Here is a 20,277-nt window from a genome sequence, read left to right as displayed (position 1 = left end):
CTTCCTATGGTGCACTTGGCTGTAGGCAGCAGTGAGCAGGGTGAATTAATCCCCGGGCCCCTAGAGAATGCACATGTGTGCCAGCAGCAGTGGGCTTGGTGGGCATGTCCTCAGATCTCCCAATGGTGCATGTTGGCAACAGCTGTGACAGGTGGGTGGGTCAGCCCCCAGGCTACTGGATGGCATGCCTGGGCACTGCTGGTAGTCGGTAGAATGGGCCTATCCTAAGGTTTCAGATGGCATACGAGTGGGCCAGTCCCCAGGCTCCCTGAAGGCATGTGCTGTTCTGTGGTCCTGCTGTTGGAGGAAGCAAGGTTGCTGTTAGTGGCAGCATCCCTCAATAGGCAACTCTCAGGCTATGGGGAGCGCATGCTTTGGCTCCCTTTGTCCTGGGGCCAGCTTCCTTGGTGTGCTGAACTGCCTGTTCCCTAGGGTGTAGGACAATATGTGGACAACAGTACTGGATATCTGGCTTCACTACTGGGTCCAGCCAGCATCATGACAATTTAGCCCTCTAGAAAGATGTAGAGGGATGTCAGCAGGGCTCCAGAGATGTGAAGATGCAGGGGTTGTTGGGACCTAAGGCAGAATGTAGTTTGATGGAGGCTGATCTCCCAAAATGGCAGGGAGGTGCAGCTGCTTGAGTCTCAGTGGGTACATGGGACCCAGTATCAACTCTCTTGCTGGAACAATGCTGTTGCATGGGCTCCAGGTAGCTGCCTATACTAGCCTCAAGGCCCATAAGAACTGAAGAGCTCTCCTATAGCTAGAATTGCAGGAGTCCATGGTGGGAATGTGGACCACTGGAAATCACTTGCTAACTCTTTCTCTGTAATGAAGGCAGAACTTAAAGAACATGGTGGTGATTTACTTCACTTTTTTTTCCCAATGAGGGGTTCTTCCTGGTGTGAGCTGATCCTGGCCAGACTGGTTGCTTTGCTTCTCTCTCCTTCTGTGCCTCAGAGGTTCCCTGTGACTTCCCTGATGAATTCCAGTGCTTCTCTCCAAGAAGCTCTATTTGACACTTAAGTTATTTATTTACTGTTTTGATCCTTCTTTGTAGAGGAAGTGAGTTCTGGGTGACTCTAGGTATTCATTTTGAACTATCCTTTTGTGTTTTGTTTTCCCTGATTAGTTGCGGAAGGTTTTATATACTTATTATTTGGATTTACCTTTCTAAGAGTTGCCTATTTAAGGTAGTTTACCTTACTGATTCAAGAGAACGTCTATATTCTGGATGTATTACTTCGTATTCATCATCTTCTGATGATTTCTTATTATACCTTCAATTGAGGCTATTTCAAGTTTATCAGCAACCTCCTCCCCAATGTTCTCCTCATTGCCATCTTTCTTAGGAGATGACTTCCTTTCACACTTAACTGAGAAAGATTGAGATTTAAAAAATTAGTGCTCCAGTCAAAGAGATGGACATGCTCTAAGGTCTAGGGGCATCTGGGCATGTATGACCTAAATTTAAATAATTATGACAAAAATATAAGACTATACACCGCTTCCAAAAAAAGTCCTAAAATGCCTCTGAGAAGACCATATACCTTTCAAAATCATACATTATAAGGATTTCAAGAAACTCTGGCAAGTGCTTCCAAGTCTGACAGTCATTGGTAAGCCAAGAATTCTCACACAGCAGTCCTTAATTATTTCATCTAATGTGAGGGTGAAAGAAGTAAAGACAATGAATTTAATGTCTATTTGATTCCACTTGCTATGGAAATGATGTTGTCTCCACTAACACCAGGAACAATTAGAGATAAGTCAGGGGAGAATACTGTAGAGCCTTGAGAAGCCTTTGTAGATTTATTAAACAAAAATGCCCACTAATTTTAGAAAATACAATCAAGAATGGTTATGAGAATGATCCATTTACTTTGTACCTTGCAGGCTCTTTGGCTTTAACACTAGAACTCCCTAAATAAAATTTAATTTCAAGCAAATTTTATCTATTTGGATATTTAAATTATCTTAGTATTAAAAATACTGTTTTTAAAATATTAAACTTAAGTGAGGCATTAAGAATTTGGGACTAAAATAAATGAGATAATGAGAAAGTGAAAACTTTTTTTATAATTAACAGTTCATTTTGAGTTAATTATAGACAATTACCAAAATCTAATTGCAATTTATTTCCTATTGTCTGTGGGAAGAATCCCAGGCAAGGGAATTTACATTGCTGCCTTCCTGCATAAATGCTACAGAATGAAAATAAATAATATGTAAGGCCTTAATGACAAATAAGAGCAAATGGTAGGGCACAGCTGAGCCAAACCATTGGAAGATAATTATCACATGAAAGATAGTAATGATTTCAAAAGTCATAAGCTGTTTCTAAGTCCTCCGGTTTCTTTTTTAGTTAGTTTGTTTGATGTTAATTTATTGGTTATACAAAGACGACCCTTAAAAATGAACAGTTTTGTAATTTTGCATACTCCAATAAGATTTGACCATTTTTGTACTTTTATATAATACTGAGCAATTCAACAAAAATTTTTATTGTTAAGAAAAGAAAAACTACCTTGCTAAGTGCTTTGGATGATATAAAAAGCCACTACCAGGCAGGGCTCAGTGGCTCATGCCTGTAATACTAGCACTTTGGGAGGCCAAGGCAGGTGCATCACCTGAGGTCAGGAGTTCAAGACCAGCCTGACCAACACGGTGAAACACTATCTCTACTAAAAATACAAAAATTAGCCGGGCATGGCGGCATGCACCTGTAGTCCCAGCTACTCAGGGGGCCAAGACAGGAGAATTGCTTGAACCTGGGAGGCAGAGATTGCAGTGAGCCGAGATTGTGACACTGCACTCCAGCCCGGGTGACAGAATGAGACTTCATCTAAAAAAAAAAAAAAAAAAGCCACTACCTTCAAGTACCCTAATAGTAGAATAAGGCAAATGTACAAATATTTATCATCTATATATAATATAAGGGCTATAAAAGAAATGCAAAGAAAATATTTCTGGAAGAGGTACTATTTGAGATAAGTCACAAAAGACAGTATAGAATTTTGATAGGCTAGAGATAGGGACCTATCCTCCCTACCTCAAACACACACATACACACATATACACGTCCCCTCCCCCACCACACCCTCTTAGGAAATATTAATAGAACATGGATACCTTTGGGGCAGAATTACTCTGCTTACTATAGCTCTGATAAATAACCATTATGTACTGTTAAATGAGAAAAAAGTGTTCAATTTGTTTTCAAATACATACACATGTTGTATATATTTGTAAGCATAAAGAAAGGTTTAGAAGGATACATATTAGAGTGCTAACTCTAATTCAACCAAGACAGTCAGGACAGACAACAGAATAGAAAATGAAAAATGACTGATACTTTCTTAATATGTCTTTGATGTTTTTTACTTTTTACAAGAGATATGTTGACATTAAAAATGTTTTGAAGTTCAATTAAAAAATTTTAAGGTGGTTTATGAAACAAAATTTATAATATAAAAATACATACTCATGAATAAATAAGACATAGTAATACATACAAAGATTACCTCCAGATGATGAGATTATAGGTACATTTTATTTTCTTCTTCAGTATTATCAGCATTTTATATTTTTTTCTACCATAAGCAAGTAAGAAAGTGAATCAGTAAAGATACAGATAAACATGAATAGTATTAAAAATAAAAAAAATTAAATTAAAAAATACATATGAACTAAAGAAGAACTATAATGTCCCTATATAAAAAATATGAACATAGGAAGTGAAAATTCCACAAAGAAACACAAAGCATTAATAAACATAGAAAAGTGTTCATTCTAATTGAATACAGAGTGACTGCAAATTACAAGATTCCATCTTTCTGCCTACTAAATTGCCAAATATGGTTTAAATATACAAATAAACATTGGAGAGCTAATTTACATGACTGATTGAATACATATCTCTATTCTCTTCTAAAACCACTGAAAATTCATATTAAAAGAACAAAAAAGTTATAAAACCTATGAAGCTGCAAAGTGAAGACAGCACAACAGAGAAGAGATGTTATAGAATTTTAGAAGGCTGGAAAGCAGGTGTATCAGTTGAAACTCAACTAGCCAAGTAGAAAAGTCAAAACTGAAATATCTGCTAGCTGGGGTTGAAAGATGCTGTAAGCTGAAACATGTCAGAGAACTCCTCAAAGGCTCAGGGACTGGAGGAAGCAGGTACAAATGCAGATGGTACTAAAAGCACAGCTGATTTAAAGTCTCTATAGCAGTGAAAAACCAACGTGTCCTCCTCTATCTGTTCCCATTGTATGAAGACGACTGCAGGGTTTATCCCCCAGGAGAGGCTGAAAAAGAATGACCCTGAACTTGGGGCCTAAAATACATTGAGGGCAGAAATCCATATAGTTAAAAGGGAGATTAAGTGAAAGCCTACATAACAAGTGATGAGCCCATTTTTTTTTTACTCCCCCTGGCTCCCCACATTGGCATGAAACTTAAATAATGCTTGTATCCCTTATTCTCACGCCTGCAAGAGATTTATCCCTGGGGAAACTGATCATCCCAAGAGAAGAAAATCTACGGATAGTAGCAAGTAAGAGTCCCCAGCGTGCCTACCTGATCATGGTGAAGTCCATTAGCTGACAAGCTCTGCTCATAATACACTGAGAGCTTTTCATAGTTTTTTATTGTTTTGCTTCACAATATAGGTGGATCATCAGACATTTGTGGAAAAAGGCAATTTGAACTTGGTGAAAATAGACACAATTCACCAGGAAGAGATAAAACTTCAAAAATTATTACAAATATTCTCAGAGATAAGAAAAAAAATTGCATATGTAAAATGAGAATGGGTTCTTATTTTTAAAAATGGCCTTTCTAAGAATAAGATGTTTTCAGAAATTAAGAATTATAACACTGGGTGCAGTAGCTCACAGTGTTATATCCCAGCTCTTTGGGAAGTTGAGGCAGGTAGATCACTTGAGCCCAGGAGTTTGAGATGAGCCTGGGTAACACGGCAAAACCCTGTCTCTAAAAAAATACAAAAAAATTGGTTGGGTATAGTGGCACGCACCTGCAGTCCTAGCTACCTGGGAGGCTGAGTGGGGAGGATAATTGAGCCCAGGAGATCAAGGATGCAATGGGCTGTGATTGTGCTGCTGAACTTGAGCCTGGGCAACAGAGTAAAACCCTGTGTCAAACAAACAAAAAAAACCCGATATGAAATATAGGAGAGAAAAATAAGAAAATCAGAGTTTATTCTAACTGTCAACATCTCAGTAAGATGAGTTCTCGAAAGAGACAATACATTAGCAAAGGAAATTTCTCTAAATTGAAGAAAGTTTCCCAGTTAAAAGATTCTGCATGAATGGAAAAAGGTGTAACTTATGCCTATCAGCATACATTTTTCGAATTTTAGAGGAAGATGAGTCCTAATAGTTGTGATGGGGAATAGGTCACATAAAAAGATCAAGAATCAGACTGCAACACACTTCTTAATGGCAATACTAGAAACTAGAAGGTAATAGAATACAACCTTCAATCCTTTCTGAGGAAAACTACTAAGTCAGAATGCTATATAAAGCTAAACTATAAATTAAACATGAAGATTGACTAAAGACATTTTTCAGAGGTGTGACACAAAAAAATTACTGCCTCTGCACTCCTACAGTAAGCTACTGCAGGGCATGTTTTAGTAAGATGAAAGGGTATAAACCAAAAAGAGGATAGCATGTGATCCAGGAAAAAAGGAATATGATAGAAAAGAAAGAAAATTTCCAGGATGATAGGTAAGGAAATTTCAGATGAAATCACTAGACAAAATGCCTAGAGAATAATAAAGTTCATACTAGAGCAGGATTTTATGGGAGTCTCCAGGAGGGATATCTTGTAAATTGTAATTGGTAAACACTGTATATATTTATTGTACTCAAAGTGATGTTTTGATATACTGTATGTATTCATTGCAAAATGATTAAATCAAGCTAGTTAACAAATCCATCACCCTACATATTTACATATTTTTGTGGTGAGAACACTTAATGTCTACTCTCTTAGTAATATTCAACTATATGATATGTTATTATAGCCATAGTTACCATGTTATACAACAGACCTCCAGAACATATTCGAGCTCACTGAAACTTTGCAGTCTTTGAGCAGTATCTTCCTATTCCGCCCCCTGCCCCTGCCCCCAACCCCTAGGCCCTGGTGACCACTGATTCAACCTTTTTGGATTCTACATATAAGAGAGATCACACCGTATTTGTCTTTCTGTGCTGAATAAGGCATTTTTGAACTCCAGAGAAAATAATTATACAAAATTAAATTTAAGAATAGTAGATAGTTCAGCTGTGCATAAAATATTTACAGTCTTATAAATATTTTAATATAGATATATTGAGAGGACAGAAGGAAGGAAATAGCACGTGTGGGGGTATGTTATATATGTAGAGAGAAATATGGAGAGAGGGAGGAGAGGGAAAAAGGGAGAAAGAAAGGTAAAGAGAGGGAAGATAAAAGGGAGAAAAGGAGGGAGCAAATAGATAGTTATCAGTGAGAGCTAAATCATCAATTTCCATAGCAGAAAGTCAATACTTAATGACTACATAAGTCTGTTATTCAGAAATATGGATATAAATACTAGAAGGAACAGATAAAAGAGGAAACGTCTAAAACAGTCAAAACTGCTTGTAGGAAGAGGAACGTCAGCAAGATGGCAGAATAGGACTTTCAAGGACTTGTCCCTGCCCCTCCCATCTCCCCCATCAGAAACATCAATTTGAATAACTATCCACTTAAAAAAATACCTTTATAAGAGCTATGTAAACCAGGTGAGAGATTATAGCACCAGGCTGTAGCACAAAAATAAGAAGGAATGTATTGAAAAGGGTAGGAAGAACAGACTTACATTACTGGCAGCACCCTTTCCCCAAACTCTGGCAACACAGTAGAGAGAGATACCCTCTGTTTGCGCAGGGAAGAGAGGGAAGTGAGAACCAGACTTTGCCTCAGACGCTAACATCAGGCCCACCTCAGTAAAAGCTAGCATTGGGCAGCCCATCCTGGTCCCAGACTCCAGGCCAATACTACATAATGAGCATTCAGACCTGCCTCAGCACCAGGTGAGATCCTGCTATTCCAAATTCCAGGCCTGCCTCAGATTCCAGACCAGCCCAGAGCCAGGTCAGTCCACAAAGCCCGAGTTTACCCCCGCCCCAGTCTAGATTGGCATCCCTGACCTCAGGCACCAGGCCTGCTCCATGCTAGCTCAGTCTTTATAGTCTCACCCTGAGGCAGACCTAGGCCTGACCCTATAGAATCCAGTGCTGGGCTGGCTCCACAGACCCAGGATCCAGGACCCAGGTTCAAGGCCTACCCTTTAACTCCAGGATCCAGATTGATTGTTGCACACCTAGCCTCTAGGCCAGCAATCACACAAAACAATTTGGCAAATGTGAATCAAGGATCGTAAAAAGATTCATATATACTTTGTACTAGTAATTCCACTTACAGGAATCTATAACAAGGAAATAGGTAGAGATAAACTTAAAACATTTATTTAGAGAAATGTTCTTCAAGGCAAAATTTATAATAGCAAAACCCTGTATTATCCAATAACAGACTAATAGATAAATATTGAGCACAGCTGCCAAGTAGTATATATTTGTCGAATGAATTAATGTTTTCAGAGTATTTAATAAGATCAGAAAATATGATACAGTGAAAAAAGTAACATAAAATTCTGTATAAGCATAATCCTTAATACTCAATATAGACTATAATACTGCACCAAAAAAAAAAAAAAAGAAATAGTAGAAAAGGGCTCAAAAGATTCTCTCAAAGTAGTAGGATTATGAATGATTTTTATTTTGTTTTTCATATTTTTCTATATTTTTCAAAATTTTATAACAGGAATGTACTTATTCATATGGTCACAAAACTGTATTAATCAACATAGAGCTATAAAAGTATACCAAACATATCCTAAATATTTATGCCCTTAATATTCTTGTTTTCACTGAGACTTCAGGTTTACCTTGGTCCAGAGTCACTGCCATTCATATCCAGTTTGAGTTCTTGGGGTTTAGTAAGCTCTTTTTCAGCAACCAGTTCTCTCGACTTAAACAGAGCCTGAGCTCTTAACCTGTAAAAATTAATTTAAAAAATTTCTAATCTTGTGAAGCCTGATAACCTGAATGATAAACTTTGGAAAACCATGCTCTTTCAGCTAGATCCCCAGAAATTATTTTCCAATTAAAACTCAGTCAAAAATAAATGAGTAATTCTTAAATATACATAAACACAAATTGATTTCATAGTAACTTAAATTTTCTTTAAAGGAAAGGTAGGGAAGATTAAGCTGGTTAGAATATCATTTAAAAATTCTAAATTATAGATACTTCAATAGGAGCACTTTAAATCTCTGCGGTAGAAAGTTAACTCTTCCCTCTACTCATTGTAAGCAAGTGTACTGCGATCACCAGTGTCTCAATGTGAATTCTAGTAACTCTAATTATCACTAACCCTGACCAACATTTATATGGGAAGCACCCACTTCTCATACTCACATTTCAAAGAATTAGGGGTACAGCTCACTAACCAACATATTTTCCCTGAGTCAAAGATGAATTCTTCCAAAAGAATTGGAAGACACTGTATCCATCAATGCTTACTTAGCCCTACACTGACATGTACTGAGGAGGGAAAGCCATGGAAAAACTCAGCAAAAAGGTTTTCTACCGGGAGTTTGAGTGTTAATCACTGGTATCAAATATGTGACACTTATTCTCTTGGCTTTTAAGAAATGTTCTCTGGTTATCTGTAAAAGCATATTCTTTAACTATGAAATCAAACTCTGAAGTGTAAAAACATTATTAAAACAATATTGTCATTTTCATCATTGTCAAAAGACATTCCTATAATTCCAACTAACTGGTTGGAATTAATGTACAAAGTACGTGGATCAATTCCCTTCAGGAACTTACAGTTTAAGACTAATATTTGGCGGTGACACATAGGTAGGTAAATGTAGATGCAAAATGCCCAAATCAGGGAATTATGAGAAAAGTGAAAAAACAGCAGCAATAATATCAGTCACAGCAGCCTCTACAGCAGTAGTGATGATCTTGATGACAGCAACTACATTTAAGGAGTGCATTTTATATATACTATTGTACTGATCCTCACAACTACTCTATAATACAGTTACTTTTACCATTATCTATTTATAAATTACTAAAGTGAGGGCTGGGCCAGGCACATAACTCTCTCAAGGTGACACGTTTTTCACTGGTGAACACTGAATTTTATCATAGTTAGGTAGACAGTACATGTATTAAGGCATATTGTTAGAGTGGGAGACAAAGGTAAATATTTATAATTAGCCTTGATTTTTATTCATTATACATACACTACTTTGCACCAAAAATGATTTAAGGTGGTTCTTGGCACAATCATGAATAATATTCTGGATAAATCTTCTCTGATCAGTCTGGAAAGTACTCACAAAAATAATACCCTTTCGAAAGTTGTTATCAGCAATCACGTAGTAACAAGGTGGCAGAATGAATCATTAATTACAATGTAAATGCCAATGTCATGCCAAATTTATTCTAAAATGACAAGCTCGTCCCAAGATTCTGAACTACTATAACAATTCTGTGCTACTCATTTGGTATTCAATTAGATTGCCTTCCCAATATTTTTCCTGAACATCCTGAGCACTATAAACAATGGCTTGTGTATAGCAGATATTAATTCATGAATTTAGTTGAAGTGAAATTCCCTGGGGCCGGGTGCGGTGGCTCACGCCTGTAATCCCAGCACTTTGGGAGACCGAGGCGGGCAGATCACCTGAGGTAAGGAGTTTGAGACCAGCCTGGCCAACATGGCGAAATCCCATTTCTACTAAAAATACAAAAATTAGCTGTGCTTGGTGGCAGGTGCCTGTAATCCCAGCTACTTGGGAGGCTGAGGCAGGAGAATCACTTGAACCCGGGAGACAGAGGTTGCAGTGAGCCAAGATCACACCACTGCACTTCAGCCTGGGTGACAGAGTGAGACGCTGTATCAAAAAAAAAAAAAAAATTCCTTGGGGCAGGTAAATCACAAGCTTAGTAAAGATATATAAAAGTTAAAATTATATATATATATTAAAGCATGAGATTATGTGTAATATACTGAGCCAAGATCAAGTCTTGCTTATTTTAATACTCCTCACATAGAGTTTTGTGCAGAGTAGAGGGCTTAGTAAATATGTGCTCAGACAAGGAGAATGAAACTAAATTACAGAACAACATTATACATTAAACAATAAGGTGCTGATTTTGGACATATTCAATAACAAATTATTAGTTATGTGAAAAAGAAACCAGACCTAGAAATTTTAAGTAGTGGGATTTTGACCGTGTTATAATGAAGAGTCGGGGTGTAGATAAACGGAAAAGTAGGACAGAGATATTTAAATCAGAGGAAAAGGTACGGCTTGAGAAAGAAACATGAAGGATACACTGAAAAGATCTCAAGGAAACAAATCTGCCTTTTGGGAAAAAAACTTTATTTCTTAGGAAAAGTGGGACAAATGGGTAGAGAAGTGGTTCCAAATTATAAAAGCCTTCAAATACTAGGTTGAATAAATATAACCTAATACAAAATTATCATGAGTTTTGAAAATTCAGAAGTAGCACAATAAAAGCAATGTCTTAGGAGCATTCATGTGAGATAGATATTCTTGTTATATGATACTAATGTGCAGAAGGTTGAGTTTCAGATGACTCAAAAGTGATAAAATTACATAAACCTAAAAAGTAGGCCAGAGAGTAGGGCAACTTTCAGCCTAGAAATATAAATTGTGATACTGATTAATTAAATGGACAGATTTATGGTCCTAGTTCTGGGTTTCACCAGCTACGATAAAACATGGTGGCAGTAGGCAGGATAACTAGAGGTGAAAGCTGTTCAGTTAGAAATGTCTTGGTGGGGCACGGTGGTTCACGCCTGTAATCCCAGCACTTTGAGAGGCCAAGGAGGGTGGATCACTTGAGATCAGGAGTTTGAGACCAGCCTGGCCAACATGGTGAAACCCTGTCTCTACTAAAAATACAAAAATTAGCCTGGTGTGGTGGTGTGTGCCTGCAATCCCAGCTACTCGGGGAAGCTGAGGCAGGAGAATTGCTTGAACTTGGGAGGCAGAGGTTGCAGTGAGTCGAGATCGCGCCACTGCACTCCAGCTTGGGTGACAGAGCCAAACTCCGTCAATCAATCAATCAATCAATCAATCAATCCTTCAATCAATGTATGTCTTGAGTCTCTGTTTCTCTGGGCATCTCACTTGGATTTGGATTTTTTTTTTACTGTCTTGATTGGAAAGAACTTTGTTTTAGGATGAGAGCAACATAAGGATACATGAAATGGCAGAACTACGACTGGGATGAACAAAGGCACCAGAAACCAGCATGATTAGTTCTTTTTTTTTTTTTTTTTTTTTTTTTGAGACAGAGTCTTGCCTGTCACCCAGGCTGGAGTGAAGTGGCACGATCTCGGCTCACTGCACTGCAACCTCTGCCTCCCGGGTTCAAGCGATTCTCCTGCCTCAGCCTCCCGAGTAGCTGGGATTACAGGCGCCTGCCACCATGCCTGGCTAATTTTTGTATTTTTAGTAGAGATGGGGTATCACCATGTTAGCCAGGATGGTGTCGACCTCGTGACCTCGTGATCCACCCGCCTTGGCCTCCCAAAGTGCTGGGATTATAGGCGTGAGCCACCACGCCCGGCCCAGCATGACTAGTTCTAAAGGTGGCCAGTGTTACAGCTGGGTACTGTCTGATGGTTTGGATATATTTCCTTCACAAAGGCTAACCAAGAAGACTGAAAATGACCCAAAGTGAATAAAGTAAAACATTGGGGCTCCTAAAGCCAGAAAGCAAATAACTCTTTCCAAGGATAATTCCCATATAACCCAAAGGTTGCGTTGTAGTCAAATGCCAACCACTTTCAAGTAAAGGAACTCAACACACAAGATGAAAACATGGTCAGCTTAAACTGACAATTGGCATAAAGAGATCCAGGTTCCAGAAAGATCTCAAGCTATTTTAGGTGAGTAGTTTTCCAGATGGTATACATTTTTAGAAGTTAAAAAAAGTAACAAATTTCAATGGTAATGACAGAAAACAGGCATTCTCTGCCCATCACCAGAGTATACTGTGAACCTTCCTGGTTATCTTGCTTTCTTAAGTACTTTTGTTCAATCTATAAAAATCTAATGTTTGAATAAAAATAATAAAATATACTTGATAAAATTTAATTTACATAGTTACTGCATAAATTAAATTGGAAGAAAATCAGAAATCATTAGACTTACTGAACTGTTTTTTTTTTTTTTTGAGACAGTCTCGCTCTGTCACCGAGGCTAGAGTGCAATGGCACAATCTCAGCTCACTGCAACCTCCACCTCCCGCACTCAAGTGATTCCCGTGCCTAAGCCTCCTGAGTAGCTAGGATTACAGGCTCCCACCACCATGTCTGGCTAATTTTTGTATTTTAGTAGAGATGGGGTTTTACCATGTTGGCCAGGCTGGTCTCAAACTCCCAACCTCAGGTGATCCACCACCTCGGCCTCCCAAAGTGCTGGAATTACAGGCGTGAGCCACCACACCTGGCCTGAACTTTTACATATGTATTTGCTTTCCATTATTTAATAAAAATCTCTAGGGACTTACAGTTCTGAGACATGATGAAATAGCTGCACTTCTGTCTACCCCTGTACAACTAAAAATCTTAGACATTATACTTGAAACAAAATACTGTAAAAGGTAAGAAACAGGGGCCAGAAAAACAACAACATGGTGAGTTTCCTGGGCTTTGTTTTTGCCTTAGAAATCTTGAATGCAGGAGAAGCTGGCAACCTAGAAACTCCAAAGTCATAGAGGAAAAAACAGCCTGCTCTCTCTCTGTCTAAAGGATGAGGAAAGGAGCAGTCTATATTGACAGAAAACTTTTAGACAATAACTGTCCTACTACAGCCAAACATGGGAAAAACTGTGGTCTCATTTTCCCCATTCCCACCAGCAAAGGTCCAGTGGGAGGCTAGACTTCCATTTTCCAATGGTTCAATGAGACATCTTAAATCTTCACTGGGGTGGTGTTAGAGAACCAAGATCAGTATCTCACATCATAAACTGAAAATGTCCAGAATGCAATAAAAATCACTCATCATGCTACAAATGAAGATAATCTCAACTTGAATAAGAAAAGACAACCAGCAGAAACTAGTGTCAAGATGACATAAACGTTGGTATTATCTGATAAGATAGTAAAGCATGCATCATAAAAATGCTGCAAAAAGCACTTACAAATATGCTCTTTGAAAGGAAAAGAACAGAAAGTCTCTGAAAATAAAGAGAAGACATAAAGAAGAACTAAGTGGAAATTTTAGCTCTGGAAAATACTTAAGACAAATGAAAAAGACAATAAGTAAAATTTAAAAACTCAATGGACTGGCTCAAAAACAGAATGAAGAGGACAAATGAAAGAAACAGAAATTTGAGAATAGAACAAGATAAATTGTACAATCTGAACAACAAAGAGAAGTAGACTAAATATACACAAAAAAGCCTAAACAGAATGTCAGAGACATGTGGAACCTTTTAATAATTGCCATTCTGACTGGCGTGAGATGATATCTCATTGTGGTTTTGATTTGCATTTCTCTAATATGATGTTGAGCTTTTTTTCATATGTTTGTTGGCCACATAAATGTCTTCTTTTGAGAAGTGTCTGTTCATATGCTTTGCCCACTTTTTGATGGGGTTGTTTTTCTTCTTGTAAATTTGTTTAAGTTCCTTGTAAATTCTGGATATTAGACCTTTTTCAGATGGGTAGATTGCAAAAATTTTCTCCCATTCTGTGGGTTACCTGTTCACTCTGATGACGGTTTCTTTTGCTGTGCAGAAGCGCTTTAGTTTAATTAGATCCCATTTGTCAATTTTGGCTTCTGCTGCAACTGCTTTCAGCATTTTCATCATGAAGTCTTTGCCCATGCCTATATCCTGAATGGTATTGCCTAGATTTTCTTCTAGGGTTTTTATAGTTTTGGGTTTTACATTAAGTCTTTAATCCATCTTGAGTTAATTTTTGTATAAGGTGTAAGGAAGAGGTCCAGTTTCAGTTTTCTGCATATGGCTAGCCAGAGATCATGTCCTTTGCAGGGACATGGATGAAGCTGCATCCTCAGCAAACTAACACAGGAACAGAAAATCAAATACCGCATGTTCTCACTCATAAGTGGGAGTTGAACAATGAGAACACATGGACAAAGGGAGGGGAACAACACACACCAGAGCCTCTTGGGGAGTCAGGGGTAAGGGGAAGGAACTTAGGGAATGGGTCAGTATGTGCAGCAAATCACCATGGTACCCATATACCTATGTAATAAACCTGTACACTCTGCACAGGTATCCCGGAACTTAAAGTAAAATTTAAAAAAATGTGGAGCCATAACAAAAGACTGTAAATTTATGTCATTAGCTAGCCAGAAGAGGGCATGGGGTTCAAAAAGTATTAGAAAAAAATAATTACAGAAAACTTCCTAAATTTGGCAAAAGACATAAAACTATAAATCAAGAAGCTGATCAAAGTCCTTATAGGATAAAGAAATCCATGTCAAGACATATCACAGTGAAATTTCTTAAAATTAAAGACAAAAAAATCTTTAAAAAGCAAAAGAGAAATTATATTTTATGCATAGAGAAAAATAACGCAAACGACTGTGGAAAACATCGGGGGACAGAAGAAAATGCCACATTTGTCAAGTGCTGATAGAAAAAAAAAAAAGCAACCCTGTCAACTCAGAATCCTATATTCAGCAATGGTAATATCCTTTAGAAATGATGTGAAAATAAGAACATTTTCATATGAAGCAAAACTAGAGCAGGCTTACCTTAAAGAATAAACAGAGATCTAAAAACAAAACAACAAAAAGATAAAAGAGGAAATCTTGGAACATCAGAAAGGAAGAACAATAGAAAAAAAATAGAAACACAGATAAATATATTTTTCCTCTCTTCACTTTTCTAAATTATTCTGTAACTTATTTTACATTTGATGATTTAAGCAAAACTTACAATATTTTATGATGTGGTTCTCAATGAGAGACTCTGTTTAGGCTTTTTTTTTGTTTAGTCTATTTCTGTTGTTCATATTGTAAAATTTCTCTTGTTCTATTCTCAACGAGAAACTCTTTAAGACAATTATAAATGGGGGAGGGTAAGGGAACTTAAAGAGAGATCAAATTTCTACATTTAATTTAAACTGATAAAATATGATACCAATAGACTTTGATAAGTTATGTGTGTATAACAGAATACTTAGAGCAACCAATAAAACAGATCTATTCAAAGAAATATACTAAAAAACACTACAGTGGTTCCTTGGTATCCTCAGGGTATTAGTCCCAGACTTTCTCTCATACCAAAATCCCAAGGATTTGCTCAAGTGATGTGTATGTATACATAATCTTTGCACATCCTCTAGTATAATTTAAATCATCTCTACATTACTTATAATATTGGTAATACCTACTATAATGTCAATGCTATGTAAATATTTGCTATACTATATTTTTTATTTGTAATAGTTTTATTGTTGCATTATTTATTGCCCCCAAATATTTTCAATCACAGTTGGTTGACTCCAGGGATATGGAGGGCCAACAATATGGGAAATCATATACAATTTACATTAAAAGTAAGTGTCTGGTCCAGGTGCGGTGCCTCATGCCTGTAATCCCAGTACTTCGGAAGGCTGAGGTAGGCAGATTGCTTGAGCCCAGGAGCTCAAGACCAGCCAGGGAAAAATGGCAAAACCCTATCTCTACAAACTGCAAAAACTAGCTGGGCATGGCAGCACATGCCTGTAGTTCCAGCTACTCAGGAAACTGAGGCAGGAGGATCACCTGAGCCCAGGAGGTCAAGGCTGCAGCAGTGAGCCGTGATCGTGCCACTGCACTCCAAGAAAGAAAGAAAAAAAATCAAAAACAAAAAAGGAAATATCTGAACATAACATACCAATTAAAAGAAACTGGCTGACTCAAATACATGCTGTGTCTAAGAAACTGAATTCAAAATCACAACATATATAGGGTGAAAGTAAAAGGATGGAAGAACACACATCTTGAAAACCTTAATAAAATGAAAGTAAGAATGGCTATATTAGTATCAGGTAAAGGAGAATTTAGATAAAAAAAATTACGAGGTAGGTGGATCACCTGAGGTTAGCAGTTCGAGACTAGCCTGACCAACATGGTAAAACCCCATCTCTACTAAAAAATACATATATAAAAACTAGCCGGGCATGGTGGTGGGCGCCTGTAATCCCAGCTATTCAGGAGGCTGAGGCAGGAGAATTGCTTGAACCCAGGAGACGGAGGTTGCAGTGAGCCAACATAGTGCCACTGCACTCCAGTCTCGGCAACAGAGACTCCGTCTCAAAAAAAAAAAAAAAAATTACTAGGGACAGAGAAAGACATTACATAGTGACAAGATGGTCGATCTACCAAGAAGACATAGCAAATTCAATGCACAAGCAGCAAAGAACAGAGGTATAAATATATAAAACAAATACTAATAGAACTAATAGGAAAAATAGATATATCACAATTGTACTTGGAGATTTCAAAACCCCTCTGTCAATAATTGATAGAAGTAGGTAGAAAATCAGCAAGAATATAGAAGAACTCAACAATACTGTCAAATAATAGGATCCAATTTACAGAACACTCCACCCAACAGCACAATACGTATTCTTTTCAAACATCATGGAACATATATCAAGATAGAACATGCCCTAGGGTCCTTAAACAAACTTCAATAAGTCTGAAAGAATGAAAAACATACAGTGTGTTGTGTGTGCACAGTGGTATCAAACTAGAAATCAGAAACAGAAATAAAACAGGAAAATCTTTAAGAACCTGGAAACTAAATATAACACTTCTAAATAACCCATGGGTCAAATAGGAAGTTTCAAAAGATACCCCAAAAGCACACTGAATTGGATAAACATGAAAATGCAACATATCAAAATTTGTGGGACACAGCTGAATCAGTGCCGAGAAGGGAATTTAAAGCACTAAATGCTTCCAGTAGAAAAGTGAAAAAGTCTCAAACCAATATGCTTCCACCTTAACAAATTAGGAAAAAAGAAGAGCAAAGTAAATTTAAAGCAAGCAGAAGGAAGAAAATAATAAAGAGCAGAAACCAATGAAATTGAAAACAGAAAAACAATAACAAAAACTAAATGAAACAAGAAACCCATTAATTTGAAAGATAATTAAAATGAACAAACCTGTGGCAAGGCAGATTATCCAATAGATAATTTGAACAGCCTTGTAAGTATTAAGGAAATTAAACTTGGAATTTAAAAAGTCTCAAAAAATAAATCTCCAGGTCCAGATGGTTTCACTGGAGAATTTTACTAAACATTTAAAGAAGAATTAACACCAATTCTACACAATCTCTTCCAGAAAGTAGAAGCAGAGCGAACATCTCCCAACTCATTTTATGAGGCCTGCATTACCTTGATACCAAAACAAGACAAGGACCCAGGGGAAAAAAGAAAAAGGAAAACAACAGAACAATATCCCTCATCAAAACTAATGTAAATAGGCCAGACGCAGTGGCTCACGCCTGTAATCCCAGGTACTTGGGAGGCTGAGGCATGAGAATCCCTTGAACCCAGTAGGTAGAGGTTATAGTGGGCTAAGATCATGCCACTGCACTCCAGCCTGGGTGACAGAGCAAGACTCTGTCTCAAAAAAAAAAAAAAAAAAAAAAAAACTGAGGCAAATATCCTCAACAAAATATTAGTAAATGGAATTCAGTAACATTTAAAAAATCATACATTATGACCAAGTGGGGTTTATTTCAGGGATGCAAACTGGTTTAATATTTAAAAATCTATGTAATTCACCATATTAACAGGGCAAATAAGACAAATCACATGATCATAAAAGATATTTGACAAAATTCATAAAAGGTATTTGACAAAATTCAACACCTATCTCTGATAAAACTTTATATAATCCATAACAGAAAAAAATAGATAAATTGGACTTCATTAAAATTAAAGATTTCTGCTCTATGAAAGATCCCATTAAGCAACTGAAAAGGCAGAGTCAGGAGCAGTGGCTCAAATTCCAGCAGCGGCTGTAATTCCAGCACTTTGGGAGGCTGAGGCAGGAGAATTGTTTAAGTTCAAGACCAACCTGGGCAACATAGTGAGAACCTGTCTCTACCAAAAGAAAAAAAAAATTAAAGATAAAAAAGAAAAGACAAGTTACAGACTGGGAGAAAATATTTGCTCTTCACATATCTGACAAAAGATGTATATCTAGAACATATGAAGAACTCTCCAAACAGCAAAACACCCAAATGATCCAATTAGAATATGGGCAATACTGAAGAGAGAATTTACTGAAGAAGATAGGAGGGCAAACATGCACACACACAAAAAGATGTTCAACATTACTAGCCATTAGTGAAATGCAAATTAAGACTGAAATGAAATGTCACTATACACATATTAGAAGAGGTAAAATAAAAATTAATGACTATACCAAATGCCAACAAGGATGTGGAGTAAAGAAACACTATATAATAATAAAACAGCAATTTATCTTTTGAAGCACTGTTCTTAGGAAGAATTGTTAAGGGAAGAACAGCCTACATGTGGATAGGTTTATGAGAATTTGTCATTCAACAGGTCATGCTTCATGGCCAGAAAGGGTTGAATTTAGAAGACTCCCATCACTTGTTACATTTTATATTATGGTGGGTAGACATAAATTTGGAATGATGACAGCTAATCTCACTGCTTTACAATCTAATTCCACACCCCGAAATCTCAAGCTTTTACTTAATGCCTAATATTGTCCACAATGATATCATACAGCAAAGGATTCTGCATAATGGCAAGATCATTTTAAAATGTCTTTGGAACCCAGCAAAAATTACACCAGACTGCTCAGAAATAGATATTCTAAGCTATCAATTTGGAAGACAAGGTAATCTTTGAAGTCTTCCAAAGAATAAAGGGGAATTTACTTAGTAGACATAACTGATATGCATCTTGAGTAAGCCAAGATCCAGAAAAACCTCTGGTTCTACACATCTGCTATAGTAATACAACAATTTTACACTGTGCTCTCCAAACTACAGACATTGCTAAAAGAACAGGCAGGACTCGGGCAGGCGCGGTAGCTCACGCCTGTAATCTCAGCACTTTGGGAGGTCAAGGCGGGTGGATCATGAGGTCAGGCATTCAAGACCAGCCTGGCCAAGATGGTGAAACCTCGTCTCTACTAAAAATACAAAAATTAGCCAGGTGTGGTGGCGGGTGCCTGTAATCCCAGCTACTCAGGAGGCTGAGGCAGAGAACTGCTTGAACTCGGGAGGCGGAGGCTGCAGTGAGCTGAAAGGGTGAGACTACGTCTCAAAAAAAAGAAAAGAAAAAAAAAGAACAGGCAGTACTCACCAATTGTAATCCAGTTGAGACTGGTGAAGCTGCTGCTGTTTTAGAAGAAGCTTTGTCTCCTGCTGGGCAAGCAGATGCTGAAGGCGCTCCTTTTCAATTTCCAGTTCCATTTTCTGAAGCATCAGTTGCTGCTTTCTATCTTCTGAGATCTGCTTTTTCAAAGTTTCGCTGGGTTGCAGTGCCCCTCCACCATGCACCAGAGATGCCCAAGAAAGCCGACAATAACTGCATGATTCTGGATGTGTCTTAGGATGTTGAGGGGCCATGTTTGTAGGATGGCTGTCATGAACACGATCTGCAGCAAGTCTATGACCACAGCACTGACTAGGAGTAGGCTTAAGGTGTGGACATTCCTTCATGTTTAATTCTTCTTGTGGCATTTTCTCTGTTGGGACTGCATCTACTGGTTTTCTCCCTGGAGATTCATAATTACATGTTGTGGTCTCTGATGGTATCTTATCTAGATCATCTTTGGGATGATGAAGGGTTACTGGTTTCAAAGAATTATTCCTAAATGCTATAAGGGATTCTGAAGCTGAATCCTGGACTGCAGACTTAGGTCTTTGCTTGGTTTGATAATAGGTCTGTGGTCTGGCTACGCTCAAGTAGGAACCATCGAGTTCCACAGATGAACACTGGAGAGTGCTTTTTCTACTGGATACCTAGAAAGAACCACAACAAGATTACCTGCCAAATAAGAACACAACAAAACAAGTTCTTTCGTTCAGTTTTTCAGAAATCAGTGATATATATTTACCAAGCCAAAGCTGTTGTTTTGTCTTA

General features: G+C 37.6%; 1 protein-coding gene across 11 annotated transcripts in view; it reads right to left on the bottom strand.

Annotated features, from left to right (window-relative positions):
* KIAA1328 (KIAA1328 ortholog) overlaps positions 1–20,277 on the bottom strand; it is a 387,444-nt gene that overhangs the window by 133,780 nt on the left and 233,387 nt on the right. For 6 of the 11 annotated variants that reach the window (NM_001374109.1, XM_054537561.2, XM_054537562.2 and 3 more), the window contains 2 exon segments: positions 8,006–8,113; positions 19,495–20,156. In NM_001374109.1, coding sequence (NP_001361038.1) covers positions 8,006–8,113; positions 19,495–20,156 — 770 coding nt within the window. 11 annotated transcript variants of the gene reach the window in all.

This window comes from Pongo abelii, chromosome 17 (assembly GCF_028885655.2).
Source record: "Pongo abelii isolate AG06213 chromosome 17, NHGRI_mPonAbe1-v2.0_pri, whole genome shotgun sequence".
Taxonomy (NCBI): Eukaryota; Metazoa; Chordata; class Mammalia; order Primates; family Hominidae; genus Pongo; species Pongo abelii.
Note: the sequence above shows the minus strand (reverse complement) of the source record. Positions and strands in the feature narration are given on the sequence as shown.